This window comes from Suillus bovinus, assembly GCF_016758785.1.
Source record: "Suillus bovinus strain UH-Sbo-P2 chromosome Unknown EDB93scaffold_1, whole genome shotgun sequence".
In the NCBI taxonomy this organism is placed as follows: domain Eukaryota; kingdom Fungi; phylum Basidiomycota; class Agaricomycetes; order Boletales; family Suillaceae; genus Suillus; species Suillus bovinus.
In genome coordinates this window covers 82,748-96,859 of record NW_024542057.1, presented here as the reverse complement: position 1 = coordinate 96,859, position 14,112 = coordinate 82,748, and the positions used below count along the sequence as shown (strand labels likewise).

The 14,112-nt window shown below is 46.8% G+C and overlaps 8 protein-coding genes across 8 annotated transcripts; 3 read left to right on the top strand and 5 right to left on the bottom strand.

Annotated features, from left to right (window-relative positions):
* Nucleotides 1–620: 620 nt before the first annotated feature.
* EDB93DRAFT_1111079 (NAD(P)-binding protein) lies at nucleotides 621–2,781 on the bottom strand. Its single transcript, XM_041448069.1, has 10 exons — nucleotides 1,980–2,781; nucleotides 1,883–1,927; nucleotides 1,816–1,834; nucleotides 1,563–1,763; nucleotides 1,379–1,501; nucleotides 1,304–1,322; nucleotides 1,164–1,250; nucleotides 1,066–1,112; nucleotides 862–1,013; nucleotides 621–810 (listed from the first exon to the last, which is right to left on the bottom strand). Exons 1-10 carry the CDS (start codon nucleotides 2,331–2,333, stop codon nucleotides 784–786), a joined length of 1,074 nt encoding a protein of 357 aa, XP_041313331.1. The 5' UTR covers nucleotides 2,334–2,781; the 3' UTR covers nucleotides 621–783.
* Nucleotides 2,782–2,862: 81 nt separating this feature from the next.
* EDB93DRAFT_1111072 (NAD(P)-binding protein) lies at nucleotides 2,863–4,692 on the bottom strand. The gene is made up of 11 exons (XM_041448068.1): nucleotides 4,234–4,692; nucleotides 4,134–4,178; nucleotides 4,067–4,085; nucleotides 3,813–4,013; nucleotides 3,637–3,759; nucleotides 3,558–3,576; nucleotides 3,414–3,500; nucleotides 3,311–3,357; nucleotides 3,110–3,261; nucleotides 3,021–3,057; nucleotides 2,863–2,963 (listed from the first exon to the last, which is right to left on the bottom strand). The coding sequence occupies exons 1-10, from the start codon at nucleotides 4,582–4,584 to the stop codon at nucleotides 3,031–3,033; spliced, it is 1,071 nt and encodes a 356-aa protein (XP_041313330.1). The 5' UTR covers nucleotides 4,585–4,692; the 3' UTR covers nucleotides 2,863–2,963; nucleotides 3,021–3,030.
* A 5-nt stretch (nucleotides 4,693–4,697) lies between these two features.
* On the bottom strand, nucleotides 4,698–5,765 carry EDB93DRAFT_1111069 (uncharacterized protein). Its single transcript, XM_041448067.1, has one exon. It carries the CDS (start codon nucleotides 5,600–5,602, stop codon nucleotides 5,333–5,335), a length of 270 nt encoding a protein of 89 aa, XP_041313329.1. The 5' UTR covers nucleotides 5,603–5,765; the 3' UTR covers nucleotides 4,698–5,332.
* An 89-nt stretch (nucleotides 5,766–5,854) lies between these two features.
* EDB93DRAFT_1111067 (DnaJ domain-containing protein) lies at nucleotides 5,855–6,985 on the top strand. Its single transcript, XM_041448066.1, has 6 exons — nucleotides 5,855–6,047; nucleotides 6,108–6,174; nucleotides 6,226–6,444; nucleotides 6,494–6,560; nucleotides 6,614–6,753; nucleotides 6,806–6,985. The coding sequence occupies exons 1-6, from the start codon at nucleotides 5,953–5,955 to the stop codon at nucleotides 6,848–6,850; spliced, it is 633 nt and encodes a 210-aa protein (XP_041313328.1). The 5' UTR covers nucleotides 5,855–5,952; the 3' UTR covers nucleotides 6,851–6,985.
* A 720-nt stretch (nucleotides 6,986–7,705) lies between these two features.
* On the top strand, nucleotides 7,706–9,259 carry EDB93DRAFT_1111058 (uncharacterized protein). The gene is made up of 2 exons (XM_041448065.1): nucleotides 7,706–8,770; nucleotides 8,826–9,259. The coding sequence occupies exons 1-2, from the start codon at nucleotides 7,751–7,753 to the stop codon at nucleotides 9,108–9,110; spliced, it is 1,305 nt and encodes a 434-aa protein (XP_041313327.1). The 5' UTR covers nucleotides 7,706–7,750; the 3' UTR covers nucleotides 9,111–9,259.
* EDB93DRAFT_1111056 (uncharacterized protein) lies at nucleotides 9,256–10,075 on the bottom strand (the record flags this gene model as incomplete). Its single annotated transcript, XM_041448064.1, has 2 exons — nucleotides 9,717–10,075; nucleotides 9,256–9,679 (listed from the first exon to the last, which is right to left on the bottom strand). Coding segments are annotated over exons 1-2 (645 nt in total), but the record flags the coding sequence as incomplete, so codon positions are not given.
* A 541-nt stretch (nucleotides 10,076–10,616) lies between these two features.
* On the top strand, nucleotides 10,617–11,077 carry EDB93DRAFT_1111052 (uncharacterized protein). Its single transcript, XM_041448063.1, has 2 exons — nucleotides 10,617–10,984; nucleotides 11,039–11,077. The coding sequence occupies exon 1, from the start codon at nucleotides 10,729–10,731 to the stop codon at nucleotides 10,966–10,968; it is 240 nt and encodes a 79-aa protein (XP_041313325.1). The 5' UTR covers nucleotides 10,617–10,728; the 3' UTR covers nucleotides 10,969–10,984; nucleotides 11,039–11,077.
* A 2,322-nt stretch (nucleotides 11,078–13,399) lies between these two features.
* EDB93DRAFT_1074839 (uncharacterized protein) lies at nucleotides 13,400–13,564 on the bottom strand (the record flags this gene model as incomplete). Its single annotated transcript, XM_041445125.1, has 1 exon — nucleotides 13,400–13,564. One exon carries the CDS (start codon nucleotides 13,562–13,564, stop codon nucleotides 13,400–13,402), a length of 165 nt encoding a protein of 54 aa, XP_041313324.1.
* Nucleotides 13,565–14,112: the final 548 nt, after the last annotated feature.

The window sequence follows — 14,112 nt, the reverse complement described above, 5'->3', positions numbered from 1 at the left end:
GTATATAAGCGGTGTGTTTTGACTGTAACAACTCATACTTACCTTGATGGCATAGGCTCCTTCATGTACCTGGGTTTGTGGGCCGTGGGGACCCTTCATAGCACGGCGACCTTGTCCATACAGAGGGTAACTACGGTTTGTATGGGCTCCGGCTCATGCACCGTCTCAATATTTTCCAGTCCTGCTACGGCCACTCTGGCTAAGCAGGCCATCTTTTTTTTCGATTTTTATTCGTTCTAACCCTAACCCTAGGCTATCACCTAAAGTGATTACACCAGCGGGCTCCTTAGCAGCTGATCCCAGGGCCTGTCCCTTTGCCACCTGTGGCAGATGCCCTGCGCATCGTTCGGCATATTAGTCAGTCTGACTCTTTGTCACCTCTACGGATGCCCCGTGCATCGCTAGTCATGACTAATATGTCTCAGGCAATCCTCATTGCCACCCCCTTTAGTGGGTCCTCAGCTGGCCTATGTCTAGCGAGACTTGGTGAATTAGGGGTCCTTACCTCTGCTCACTCGCATTACTCGTCTCGCTAGGTACGCCAGGTTTCTTCTTCTCACTCGAATTACCAGTGTCGATAGCAATCTTTTGCGCGCCCTCCCTTCTCTGCAGCAGCGTTTGTATTAGCACTACAGTCAAGTTTGTATCCCGAATCCATGCGGACCTCACGTTCACACGTTGGGGTCCTCGAATTTGCTGGCTATACTCGGTGCCCACGAGACTTAAGCGAGGAGGACAATTAGAAGGTTATATCAAAATAATGATTTGCTGCAGCATCAAATTTCAGTCTTCTCGTACAACTACTGTTCCCTGGATCCAACTTCAGGCTAACATCTAGAAGATGAGAACTCAAGCACAAACCTTCTTACTGTTGAATGGATTCAGTCCAGCCGCAACTCGGCTGCTCGCAATCAACGCGCTCTCGTCTATGATGTCCCACTGCTGTGTCCCTGAGACAACTTGTGCTTGGTGTAGGGCCCGAGTAGTAATCATGCTCTGTTGCGCTTTACTAACTGCAAATGAATCAGTATCTCGTAACAACGAAAGGTTCGTTCGTCGACATACCGGCGGGCATTGGGCAATTCAGCTCCGCGGATAGGCGAAGAATGTGGCTGAATCAAAAACTGTGTCAAAAAACACTATTCATCGTAAACACCACTAACGAAGAGTCTTTGATTGCGCCATCCATAGAAAAGCCTACGGAGTCATCAAACGAGTCGTCGATCATCTTCTTGCTATATGCTACCAAGCTGTTGTCGTGGACATCAGTGATTCGAAGCAATGCGATTGACAGCACGCATACCTTGGCGCTGGCATGATTTCTCAAGAATCAATCAGCTTCCTGTTATAATACGGCAGAAGTCGGTCCGAGCTTCACCTGTGATCAGGTCGTATACAGTCTGCTGCCCAATGCCAGACTTTTCTCCCAGTGTCAGGGTTTCGCCGAGAAGCTCCAGAGCAGCAGCGAGATTACCATTGCAGATCAACTTTAATGTCGAAGCTGAAATCCAAATAATTTCAGACTCGCAAACTTTGATCGCTATGTTCTGACCCATTCTTACCTTTTTCTACATTCTCTCCGAGATCGATCACCTTTCGCCCTACTGCAGGAACAAGGAGAAAGGCGACTTCCTTCTTGGACCGGTAGTCTCCACTCATGGCAATGAGAAGGGTAGCCTTATCTGCCGCTGGGGGAGGTCCAAAGATAGGTGAAGTGATAAATCGGGTATGAGGGAAGCTCGACAGCAGCCTGTCAATATCGCCTATAACAGACTTGCTCACAGTTACGTTAGTAGCAGTAAACTTTTCACGCACCAGCTAGCGCAGGATAATTCTAACATCGTCGCTAAGCATGAAGCTAAGAAGCAGATACCAGGCTTACCGTGCTCATCTCAACAAATATTTTGACCTTAGTTGGAGGTGATTGCTGATGATGACAGCGTGATTATCTTATCCTGCAAGATATGATTGCGGCGTACGGCAAGAGCCTTCGCAAACTCGTTATAAACACTCGTTACCACATCATCATTTGCGAGACAAGTGAATATAACATCGCACTCCGTAGCCAGCTGGCCAAAAGTATCGGCGACTCTGACGGTGGATGCGCCAAGTTCTGCGAGGAGCTTCTGAGACTTTGACACAGTCCTGTTGTACACGATCAAAGGCGGTAGTTGAGATTTAAAAGAGTTGGCTAGATTTCGGGCCATGAAATAGCCCATGGCCCCGAGACCACAAAAGCCGATTTGAAGAGGGTGTACTCCGGGAGTTGGGGGTCGAGAAAAGGGAATTGTGCCTGCATGCGGGGCTGGAGTTTGAAGAAAGTTACTCGCCATTGCGTTTGAGCTGAATATCTAGGAGAGAAAGAGTAAGTGAACACAGTCAAGTTGCACTCGTCAAGAGCATTTGCCAGACTTCGAGAGTTATCGGAAACGCTATATTCCCACGTGAATGAGGAACGAAGTTGATTGGTTGGCCGCTATGTGTAAATGTAATAGTATCGGTCCGTACGGATATACATAGGGGATTTCGAAAAGGAACGAGTTAAAGAGCCCCGAGGTAATGTTGGGTCCTGCAGGCGTTGTAGGTTGTGGATAGGTGCGTCGAGTGGCATAAATTTTGGATTCTGGATGAGCTTGTTGATCTGGAAAGCAAGGGTGTTAGAAGAACAGTCTAGTGTGGCATGTGCCGCATCATTGAAGGCGGTCATGCTCCGCAAGTTGAAACTGATGTGATTACGTGATCAACCCCGTGATCATCCCAAGTTCAACTATAAGCATGCGCCACCAACTTTTTTGGGATTCGCCAAACAACAAGGGTGACTACCTGCAGGATAGTTAAGCAATTGTTGGGATGACTGCCTTATTCTGATGAAGGGCGATTTTCATTTCTCCGATGCTACCAGGATTACATTTCTCTATTGAAGGTACATTCACGTCTTCATGCAATTCAATTCTATGGTTGTTCTGTCAAATTAATATATACACCTTGACTTCCAATGCTTGAGATGACTTGGAGCTCACTGCTTATTCCTCAGTCTTCTCGTGTTGGTCCTGTTCCCTGGACTCGACTTCAGTCTATCATCAAATAGGCCGAGAACTCAAGCACCGACCTTCTTGCTGTCAAATGGATTCAATCCAGCACCAACTCGGCTGCTTGCAATCAGTGCGCTCCAGTCCATAATGTCCCACTGCTGTGTCCCTGCAGCCACTTGTGCCTGGTGCATCGCTCGGGCGCCGATCATGGCACGATGCGCGTTATCAACTATGAAATATGAGTATCTCTGGATGCCTGAAGGTAAAATTGTTCATACCTGTAGGCATCGGGGAGTTTAGCTCCGCGGACAGGCGGCGGATGTGACTGGATTGAAAATCATTAGAAAAGAATGTTCATTGCGAGCACCTCGAGGTACCGACTTGGCGTCTTTTATCCCACCATCCAAGGCAAAACCAACGGAGCCATCAAACAAGTCGTTGACCATCTTGTTACCATAGGCCACCACACTATTGTCATGCGTCAGCTTCAGAAATTTCAAGTAGTACAATTGACGACATGCATACCCTGGTGCTGGCATGAGATCTGAATGTGATCGTTATCAGCTCTCCGTCGAAGTAGAGCAAGACGCATTCTAAAGTTTACCTTTAATCACATCGTATACAGTCTGCTGTCCGATGCCAGACTTTTCTCCAAGCGTCAAAGTTTCGGCGAGGAGCTCATTCATACCCATGATCATACCATTACCGATCAACTTTAGTGTCGGAGCTGAAAACCCCACACATTTAAGACTTTCCTCGCAACCACTCTTATAATCTTACCTTTTTCCACATTTCCTCCGAGGTCAATTACTTTGCGGCCCACTGCCGGGACTAGGAGAAAGGCGACTTCCTTCTTGGACCGGTAATCTCCACTCATTGGAATAAGAAGGGTGGCCTTATCTGCCGCTAGGGGAGGTCCAAAGATAGGTGAAGTGACAAAGTGGGTGTGCGGATGGCTCGACAACAGTCTGTCAAGATCGCCTATAGCAAAGTTGTTCATGGTTCCGTAAGTGGCAGAGATACGTTCTACGCACCAGCCAACGTAGGGTAAATCTGACAGCATCGTTGAGCATGAAAACAAGAAGTGGATATCAGCCTTACCGTGCTCATCTCAACAAATATTTTGGCCTTGGTTGGAGGTAATTGCTGATGATGGCAGCGTGACTATCTTATCCTGCAAGAAGATATAATTACGGCGTACGGCAAGAGCCTTCGCAAACTCGTTGTAGACACTTGTTACTACAGCATCGTTCGCAAGATTAGTGAAGATAACGTCGCACTCCGTAGCCAGCTGGTGAAGAGTATCGGCGACTCTGACGGTGGATGCGCCAAGTTCTGCGAGGAGCTTCTGAGACTTTGACACAGTCCTGTTGTACACGAGAAGAGGTGGGAGTTGAGATTTGAAGGAATTAGCTAGATTTCGGGCCATAAAATAGCCCATAGACCCAAGGCCACAAAAACCAACTTGGAGAGGGTGTACTCCGGGAGTTGGGGGCCGAGAAAAAGGAACGGCGCTTGCATGCGCTGGACTTTGAAGAAGGTTGTTCGCCATTGCGTTCGAGTTGTGGGTGTCTGTGAGATAAAGATCAAGTACTGGTATATATATATATTGGTAGATGTGCTTAAGCTTCTTTAAGACACGGGCCGTTATCGATTTATCGGGAACGCCGCCTCATCAACACTCCCACCTTCACGTGGAACAAAGCTGCATACGTTACTCAGAGTCAGTGTATATAGTACCTCACGAATAGATCTACTTGAACTTGAAGTTACGCTAGCAGAGACACGCGCTTTGCAGCGGCCGCCCCAGATGCCGTGCAATACAGTCTAGCCCCAGACTCAGTTGTACACAAACGTGGGCATATGCTACTCCCACTTTGTCTGGGAAATTCAATGCGCGAAAAATGCGGCAATGCTTTCAAGTAGGGGTAACTCACGCATATCAAAATGGGTATAATATTACCACCGAAGCCAGAAAATGAACGTTCCGCAGCCCTAAAAACCACCATATTGTAAAGGATGTTTCCCGCTTAAGGAGCTTGGAGGTCTCGTTGCCGCGAAGGCCAGGCAGTGCGCTTTCAATTGACTCGCAGCCAAAGTGACGTTGGCTTGGCAAGTCGCAAAAACGGCGTACCTCTTGTGTCAAGATTGGGCATATAGTTGTACGGCAGCAGCGAGCGAACTAGACGCCCGTAAATATCAGGTAGATGTAGAGCGCTGGCTTGAGCGTCTGTGCAGTGCAAAAATGCAGGTGCAAGAAGCATGCGCGTTGCAAAACACAATCAACCAATGTGGAAATATCACGTGGAGTAGGTGGAGTTGTGATCGTTGAAACTGGATCCACTGGTGCTGGGAGTGTGAACTGTTTGCACAGCGGCCGTGGTGACCTCATTTGCGCGGGCTTTTGCTAACTCAATGTCTGTCAAGGCCCTGGCATGCACTGGTCTCCAGCACACTACAGGAGTTATCGACGATGTTGAGGGGTCAGATGACCAATGATAAAGTGAGCAAGCCGGCAAGGATACCCAAACACATGAGCGGCAGTATATCATAAATAATGTGCACCACATTTTTATGGTCAGTATAAGAAGAGTCTGTCAAATCATGACGTGTCGATGGAGCACAGCTGCCATTGAACCATGCACGCTGTGCAACGCAGATGCGGAGTTAGGGTGAATGTCAAGGGTGCATGACTGTGAAAATAGCGCTAGTCACAAAACAGTTGTGGAGGAGATCAAGTTGGTATTAAAAGCAAACATCGTTACGGGGGATTCTTCGGAGCGGCGACGGGCTGACTAATGATATAATTCAACCTAGAAGACACGACCTTAAGGAGCAAGCTTGGAGCAAGCACCTCATTCTCCATACCGTCATATATATATACCTGGTTCTTTTCCCCTCGATATTCCTGATACTCCCAATGGCGAGCTTTCCCGATTATTATGCACTGCTCAATGTGTCAAAGACGGCCACCGCCGAGGAGATCAGACAGGCTTATAAAAAGGAGTCACTCAGGTGCATTGACAGTCATAACACCAGTAGCACTTCTTTCTACTTAACTATCTAGCTTTACAGGACTCATCCGGATAGATTTTCCAATGCCACTGAAGATGAGAGAAAGACAGCGACAGAAAAGTTCCAAGTTCATGCAACGTGTCTACTACCCTGGAAAGCATGTTAACTTATTAAGCAGGCCGTAGCCGATGCCTACTATGTTTTGTCGGATCCAGTGCGACGGAAAGAATATGATGCACTATACTCATCAAAGCGGGCCGGGGATAAAAGCAGTGACCCGAAGGCGTCTTCGAATTTCTTTACGCAGTTTGCCAGCATGTTTGGAGGTGCAGGCACAGCACCAGCTCAAGAGCCGAGACCTGACGCCGAGAACGTATTTGCGGACGTGTTTGAAGAGGTTCTACTCCCACTTTCTCGGCCTTGTATATTGGTTAACCATTGTATAGCTGCTCCGTCCGGAGGTTGAACGTCACGCGCCATGGTGGTCATACATTGGCGCCGTTTGTGGTGGCGGTTAGTTATCTATCTTCTGATACGACGCTCTTGATGAACCATCTATTCATCAGGAATGGGATTCATAGTCGCTAATTTACCGGGTCTCATGATAGGCGCATATGCAGGTAACCGCGTCGGTGCGATACGTGATGCCAAAGGTAAGAGTGTTGCTGCAGTATTCTCCGAACTTGGAGGTAGTCAGAAGGCGGAAGTAAGCGCTCAATTCATCAACTCTATTGTGCCGTCTGACGAGGTCTAACCAGATCCTGCGCGCTTTGGCTGCGAAGGTGATAGGTGCCACTATGTAATAAACACGTTATAGTAGTATGCATCGCACCTACTAGTGTTCTGTTCTATATTTATGTTCAGACCCATGTACCAGTACTATTAGTGCACTGTATCGTTAGATTGTTTTCCCGTTGTCATTAGCGATGAACACCGCCTTGGTTCAGTTGTGTATAAGCTTGAGGTTGTGCGATCACTTTTAAGCGCTTCTTCATACCACAACGGTTGTTTCTCACGATCCCAAATCCTGTATAAGTCGGTGAAATTTATTTTGCAAGCTTTCGGAGTGCCCAGTCACGGATTTCACTTCCAGGCTTGTGATTATTGTCTTCATCTTGTGTTTGTAGGTGAGTAAACTCTGGAGATCACTCGCAACAACCCTCCGGCTCATTATTGGTTCACCCATGATTCACTTCAACCCTGAATAACACAAAATCAGGAGCATGCCATCTTTCATCACTTTCAAGTTGTAACGGACTCGCATTAGAATTATGTTGAACAAGAGGAGTACGTGGTGTCAGTTCATGAAACACTCCTCGTCGCACGAATGGACGAACTTTTAGGACGCTCAGTACTTGAGGACGCCAATGATCTCGATGGCACCGACCATACAATAGACGGGTCATCTCCTGATATCGTTTGTGCACGTGAGTTCGTTTCTGGTGAACATTTCCTTGCTGAGAAATAACAACGTGTTAAAAGCATGCATTGTATCGCCAGCATCCAAAAACAATGATATAGTGGAAACCTCTAGCCAACCACATGTTCCAGACAACCTGACTGCTAGCCTCAGTTCGAGGCCGCCTCGGAAAAAATCGAAATTCAAGTCCGCAACTCGGTGTGGCTCAAAGGCTGATTTGACTCGGGCTTTCGTCTCGGTGTCCGATACATCTCTTCGGTCTGAAACTACGATAACACCTCGGATGTCATCACGGTTGGCAAAGAAGATCCATCCTTTTATTTTTACAAAAAGTCGAGACATCTATCCATACTTAGCTTCCAAGGATTCCTTGGACTCGGTCGAGTCATCACAAGAGGAGCACAGTGGCACAGGGTGCTCGACACTTTCAGCATCTACTCTCAAGAAGAAGATAGGCCCTCTGCGTAAAACCAGTCTTGCAGATGATGGTGTAAAGGCTGCCCTTATGGAAGAGTGGGCAAATCTTCGCATGTCTCAAGGAACACTGCTATCAAGTACGAGTGCAGGTACGGATACAACGTCGCATCTATCGAGCAAATGTGGAAGCCATGAACCCTGCAACAAAGCAGAGATGCCATCCGGTGAAGTGGCTGAACCCAATGAACCACACCCCACCCCAACCAACGACCACATAAAACAAGATTCCGGCTCCTTGTCTAACCAAGTGACTGAGCCACACCCAGACTCGGACGTGCCTGCTACAAATGAATTGCCATTCACTCCCCCGCTCCCGCTGGATGGGGAATCTGTCCTACAATATAGTTTATCAGATTGTGACTTAAGGTATCCGAGCTCGTCACCGGAGAATATTCATCCAGCGGTTGAGGATATGGCTCCATCGCAGCATGTTAATGAGGAGACAACGGAAACAACAGCCAAGGCTTCACATACGCCTGTCATCGGTTCTCTAGAGGTTGTGAATCAGCCTTCACAACTACTTGCTACTGACCGTAAAATTACGACGTTGCATCTCACCAGTAGTCCTATACTGCCAAAGCTTGAGATCCTCCCAGAGACCACGATTTTGGCTGGACCTGCTGCCCCTGTCGAACATGAAGAATCCTCGACTAGAGCTTCTCCTGCCGTCGATATCGAGCACGTTGTTTCATCTCAAGCCGATATCGAGGATGTTGTTTGGGGTTTTCACATGCTGGACCTGCATGAGGTGCTTTCGCCATGGGTACCAATGTCTCCCGCAGCGCCATCTGTTTACGTCCCACCTGCTGTGCAGCACTTAATCGCCGGTACTTACCTCAGTTGCATTACTTTCGACCTGAACTGACTGTTTCTGGGAACTAGCCATGAAACGTCAACTAGAAATTGAATGTCAGGCTCGAAAACGTGCTGAAGAACTTTATCTAGATGAAATGCGCTTGCGCATTCAGATGGAAGAAATGGTTGATAGGTTACAGAGGGAACGGGGACGAGGTACATCTCAGCAACATCCCTCAGTGCATGCTTCACCGCGTGCGACTTCGGTGCACGCAAGTCCAGAAGGAGCTGGGCAGCGGGATGGTGGAGCCGAACCAATACCCATTGATACCACTTATCCGAATGCCACTACGGAAGATTCTTGTGCTTAGGCATCAAGCCATTACACCACTCAACTTGCTTTCGATTTGATTCCATTGTTGTATTCCTGCTTTGTCGCAATCTATACTAACTCTAGTGTAATGTCTCTCGTACGGATCTCAAGTGCTATTCTTAAGTCGCGTTGAACATGCATACTATTATAACAGAAGGAATATCACGAAGGGTGTCGTCGCCTAGACCTGCCGCACCGTTGGCTATAGCCAGACTGAGAGCCGCAATGGCCTTTTCAGTCCGCGAGGCAGAAGAGGTCAAAGTCACATCTTCTTGGCTGGATGCAGAGGATGCGGCAGTGGGATGAGATGATCGAGAGATTGAGTTTTGTATAGGACTGGAACGTAGTGCATCAAAGGAACAAGCTAGAGAGCTCGATGAAGGGCCAGATAGAGGTGGACTAAATGCCGTGGTATAAGCAGAATATTTATATGCTGGAGATGATGATGTTGAATGCAATGCGTCAGGGTGGAATGTGCTGTTAAAGGAGCGGCGAGAAAGATCGTCTGCGTCATCGTTGGAAGACGAAGAGCGGGTGGATGCTTGATCCATATATTCTGATAAAGGACTGGACTGTATCTCATCGTCGTCCAAGGTCCATGGACCCGAGGCTCGATGCTCGTTTTTGACGGGAGACGGGGAGACCACAAAGTTCTCTAGAGTATATTTGGACATCATCCTCGTCGGTCTCAGAACTATTAGGCCTTCTGACACATCTGGTCACGGGGACGCTGAGGGAATGCCGTTTCTTGGTCCTTTGTCTGTCAACAGTCCTAGCGCGCTTGTATATACCCGACTTTGAACGGGAATACTCAAAATCACGCATTCGTTTTACAAGGCCTTCCCCGCTTACGGCAATACTCCTGCGGAGTTCCCAAAATGCATTCGACCTGAGGCGAGTAGCGTCAGCCTCGGAATGTCAGAATGCGAGCACGGAATGCCGACAAGGTTTGTGGAGCTGGACTTCTCAGATACGGTTTCTGTATGACTTGAGCGCTAGGGAACAGGTGAAGTTCTTCTGGAGTAGCAGCGAACAGTGGTGTGTGGGGAGGAGAAAAACTGAAACCGGAACTGTGGCTATCCGTCGACGCCGGAGTGGACGACCCAGTAGTATGTGTCACGGAAGGGGGCTGGAAACATACAGAATAGTTAGTGACCCTAGGATAGACGCCAGAGATTCATCGGCACGAACGGATATATCTCTGCGGTGTCTCTTCCCCGTCTGCCAGAAGTCGAAATTACGTGTTTGAGGAGATGCAGAGTCTGGAAGGGCAGGGCTATTGCACGATGAGCGAACCGGCGGACGGGAAAGAGACTCCGCAGAGATCTATCCGTTCGTGCCGATGAACTCTTGATTTAGCCTTAACCTTTGTGCAAGTCCTTGTGCGAGGATTGCGTGCTAAAGGAATCTCGCATGCTCATGATGTGATCTTCCTGAGGGAGACTACGAGGCATGGTTTCTATTTTCGAACTTGCAAACAAAAAATTCTAACTAGCAGCAGCTATAAAGTGCATGAGCACAGAACGACCAACAAAAAAACAACCCACACTCAGCTTAAAGACTTCGCACTTTTTAACTGTAAGCCTGGCTCACTCACCAACCTGTAGATTTGACTGATGACACTGAGGGTTCAGATGAATATCTTGGCGATCATTGTCCTTACAGTTACGGCTGTTGGTCCTCTTAGTGCACGAGCAGCCGTACTTGACGATCATGATGGACCTAGTACTGGCACCGCATGCTCTTGGCAGTCGTGCGGGGGGACCCCGTGCCCAGAAACCCGTGTTATAAAGACCAGAACTTGCAACTTGACCATTGGTGGCCGCACGTCGACTCAGTACTGTTGTCACTCTTAGTAGCAGTGAGAAAGCACTGTGGCGACGCAAATGATGGGTTAGAGATAAAACTCTTTATTAGAACACATACTGATTCGGAGCGCAAAGTAGGGATGAACTTCAACAATTCGCATCAGTGAATTGATGAGACCTTGTTATTGTGGCCGTGTGAATTGTAGAGCATCACCAAAATTGCTCATCCTATACCTAACTATATATACACCTGTAACGGCTGTGACACACTGTATGGACTGTGACAACTGTCTACAATTGGGTGTCAGATATATGAGAATACAAGGAAACGATTTTTATGATATAGTTGGAGGAATGTTCCAGAGTTGTGATATGTGTGAATACATGTTCCAGATCGCTACCATATGACATTGCATTATATCACACAATCATGCTGATATCGGATTATAACAACATATGATTGTGCTATTCGAATACATGTAGTATAGTAACATTATAATGTAGTATTAACATGGCAACAGTGTACCAATCGACTGGACATGAGTGCGAAGTCAGAAACGAAAACAGAGCATACAGGTGACATCATTGAGTGTAGCAGAATGAAAAAAGAAACATACAAGCAGTTGTGGGTCCATGCGAGTATTATAAGTCCGTGAAAGCGTACAGTGGTGGATGATTGTCATAATGAGCATGTGAATGGAGACGAAATAAAAAAAGGAGAGTGTGGACACCGTTGCCGATAAAGACTAGAGAAAGTGAGGCAAAGAAAACAAAAAAAGAGTATTGTGACTGACTGAAAGCGAGTGCGGCACAAAGACCATTGTATAGGGGAGCATACAACATGATTGGATGAGCTGGTTGTTTTTGTTCTAGCTTTTCTGGGTCTTCTTGTGAAGGAATGATATGTTCATCTTTGTGATTCTGAGTTCACAGATCAGCGACGTCTTTGGTCGGCGAGGCTTGAGCTCAACAGAGGATCAACAAACTCACATCCTGTCAAAAGGATCAGTGATGTGTTCGGTCAGTGAGGCTCGAGTGATGTCCGTCATCTGTCTTTAAGTTTTCACTGCGATATAGTAGTTCTCTGACAGAGATCTCGAATGTGTGGAGGAGTTCTCCATGACAGACCATGAGACCTAACTCAAATGAGGCATACACACTGACCCATACTTTAGAAGATGGATTGCACGGCCTAGAGTCATTCTCAATACCTGCAGGACAGATGATGTTAAGGACGGCTTACAGATGAGTTTTCCATGCATATATGTGCATGTGTGCTGTAAGGCTAGGTGTGAGTTCAACAGGGAATTGTGAATGAAGAGAAAAAGATACAAGACACAAGTATATACAAGAAGGAGAAACATTTGGTGTAAGATGGGGCCTGGAACCATTGTTGAAACAATGTTGAGATAAAGCAGAGGACTCACAGGAATGTGTCAAAAATGCCCAAGTCATGCATTTGTACTTGTTTGGTGTTTATACCTCAGCATAGTAGCCCATGGGTAGAGCAGAACGAGCCCTCTGAGAATCTCTAGTCCTGATTGAAACAGAAAGTTTGTTCAGGTTCTGCCTGTTACAACCCTGTGACAAATTTCATCATGTTAGTCAGTGCCGGTACAAAACTATAATGAGCTACATGTAATAATTATCACTACCATATAATGTGCCCGGCTCATATGACACATGCATATATGGGGCCATAACACTCGATCATGGGAAAAATCCCAGATAAGGTAGTGTTACCTAATGTTACCTGTTGTGACATTTGGGCAGTTTTGGTGATGCAAAGGATATAATTTTGCTCCTGCTAGATGTGATAATTTATACAGCGAAAAAATTGAGTGGTAAATACAACACCTGCAAATTCAGTGTCCTGCATTGTCGCCGACAATGGGTTGTAGCATACTGATGCAGCAATCCTTTTGAGTATTGTCATTTTGTTTCGCTTATGCTTCGCTTTATAACCTCATCCAAGACCTTCTCGTGGGAGGTGCCTTTGGCACTCATCATGTAAAATGGCGTGGGACGAACACTAAATGAATCGGGCGAGATAACAGGATGAAATTGTGTATTTGTAAAGGATTGTACAATCATCACCAAAATTGCCAAACTCAGACTCCACATGATATTGTGTGATACCTGTCAGCTATTGTAAGATACACCAGCGATGTTGGTGTGTCAGCACAACATCCGTCTGTCAGACTTGCTGTTGGATAGATACTATCCTGTTTGTAGTGTACCTATTAAGGTAGACTTTGCATGGTTTCAGCAAACCTCACATGCTGTGACCAAGGTGTGACATGTACGTTGGCTGGATGAGTAATCATTTCGAGACCGAGAGCTGCGGTCAAAATTCCTATTATGGACAGCATAGAAAAACTGTGAAGAGTAAGTACTGTACTACTGGTAAGTAAGTAGTGATGATAATGTAGATAATGTGTATGTATTGTATACTATGCAAATACTAAATAAAAATTACCTAGATTATATGTGCTGCATTGAGCTCAGTGAGGATTGAATCAGGAAGAACACAATGTCCACGATATTTCTTTGCTGCCCAAGCAGCTTGGCTCCTGTTTAGGCCTTTGTGATAAGCATCCATAAAGTGCCATGATCTGATTGCAAATCTGTGTAGTGAGTCCATCAGAAAATGATTCATTTTCAAAATTGTGTGAAAGCCTCGCGCCTCCACAGGCACTTCCCTCGAATTCTCCCACATTTCCTACACACTGTTACAAGAACATCTAGACACTTGGACCCCTACTATTTTTCTCCTTATCCTCCTCGTCTCTGCCCTTGCATCACACCCTTACCCCTGACCTTGCTCTTGTTATCCTCGTCATCTTCGCATTCCCCTTTCGCTCTCTACCTGTCACTCCAGCAGAGCCAGTACATCTGGCTGGACCCTTTCTCTGACGAAGCATACCCATGCTCCAGTTCCACCACCTGACTGATCCTGTGGACAGTCCCCTTGCCCTTACCGTCCAGACTGGTAACCTATGATACGATGCACGCTGCATCCCCTTTACCCTATTCCCTTTCTTGATCTATGACTCGGTGCGCAGTTGCACATGTGTACTTATATTTAGCTCCGCAGTTGCACGATTGTGCCCCTGCGTGTTTCACTTCCTGTTTCTATCTTTGACTCGTTTTCTTACTTGCACGTTCCGGTTCACCTATGACTCACCTCGA

Excerpts from the sequence above, each read along its gene's own strand:
- EDB93DRAFT_1111072 (XM_041448068.1), bottom strand. The coding sequence starts at position 4,584 with ATGGCGAACAACCTTCTTCAAAGTCCAGCGCATGCAAGCGCCGTTCCT. Across the intron at positions 4,179-4,233 it reads AGTTTGCGAAGGCTCTTGCC|CAATTACCTCCAACCAAGGC; the intron begins GTACGCCGTAAT and ends TGCCATCATCAG. Across the intron at positions 3,760-3,812 it reads CGGAGGAAATGTGGAAAAAG|CTCCGACACTAAAGTTGATC; the intron begins GTAAGATTATAA and ends TGGGGTTTTCAG.
- EDB93DRAFT_1111079 (XM_041448069.1), bottom strand. The coding sequence starts at position 2,333 with ATGGCGAGTAACTTTCTTCAAACTCCAGCCCCGCATGCAGGCACAATT. Across the intron at positions 1,928-1,979 it reads AGTTTGCGAAGGCTCTTGCC|CAATCACCTCCAACTAAGGT; the intron begins GTACGCCGCAAT and ends TGTCATCATCAG. Across the intron at positions 1,014-1,065 it reads GAATTGCCCAATGCCCGCCG|TTAGTAAAGCGCAACAGAGC; the intron begins GTATGTCGACGA and ends ATTCATTTGCAG.
- EDB93DRAFT_1111052 (XM_041448063.1), top strand. The coding sequence starts at position 10,729 with ATGACACTGAGGGTTCAGATGAATATCTTGGCGATCATTGTCCTTACA.
- EDB93DRAFT_1111069 (XM_041448067.1), bottom strand. The coding sequence starts at position 5,602 with ATGTGGTGCACATTATTTATGATATACTGCCGCTCATGTGTTTGGGTA.
- EDB93DRAFT_1111067 (XM_041448066.1), top strand. The coding sequence starts at position 5,953 with ATGGCGAGCTTTCCCGATTATTATGCACTGCTCAATGTGTCAAAGACG. Across the intron at positions 6,048-6,107 it reads TATAAAAAGGAGTCACTCAG|GACTCATCCGGATAGATTTT; the intron begins GTGCATTGACAG and ends CTAGCTTTACAG. Across the intron at positions 6,754-6,805 it reads GAGGTAGTCAGAAGGCGGAA|ATCCTGCGCGCTTTGGCTGC; the intron begins GTAAGCGCTCAA and ends AGGTCTAACCAG.
- EDB93DRAFT_1111058 (XM_041448065.1), top strand. The coding sequence starts at position 7,751 with ATGTCATCACGGTTGGCAAAGAAGATCCATCCTTTTATTTTTACAAAA. Across the intron at positions 8,771-8,825 it reads CTGTGCAGCACTTAATCGCC|GCCATGAAACGTCAACTAGA; the intron begins GGTACTTACCTC and ends TTCTGGGAACTA.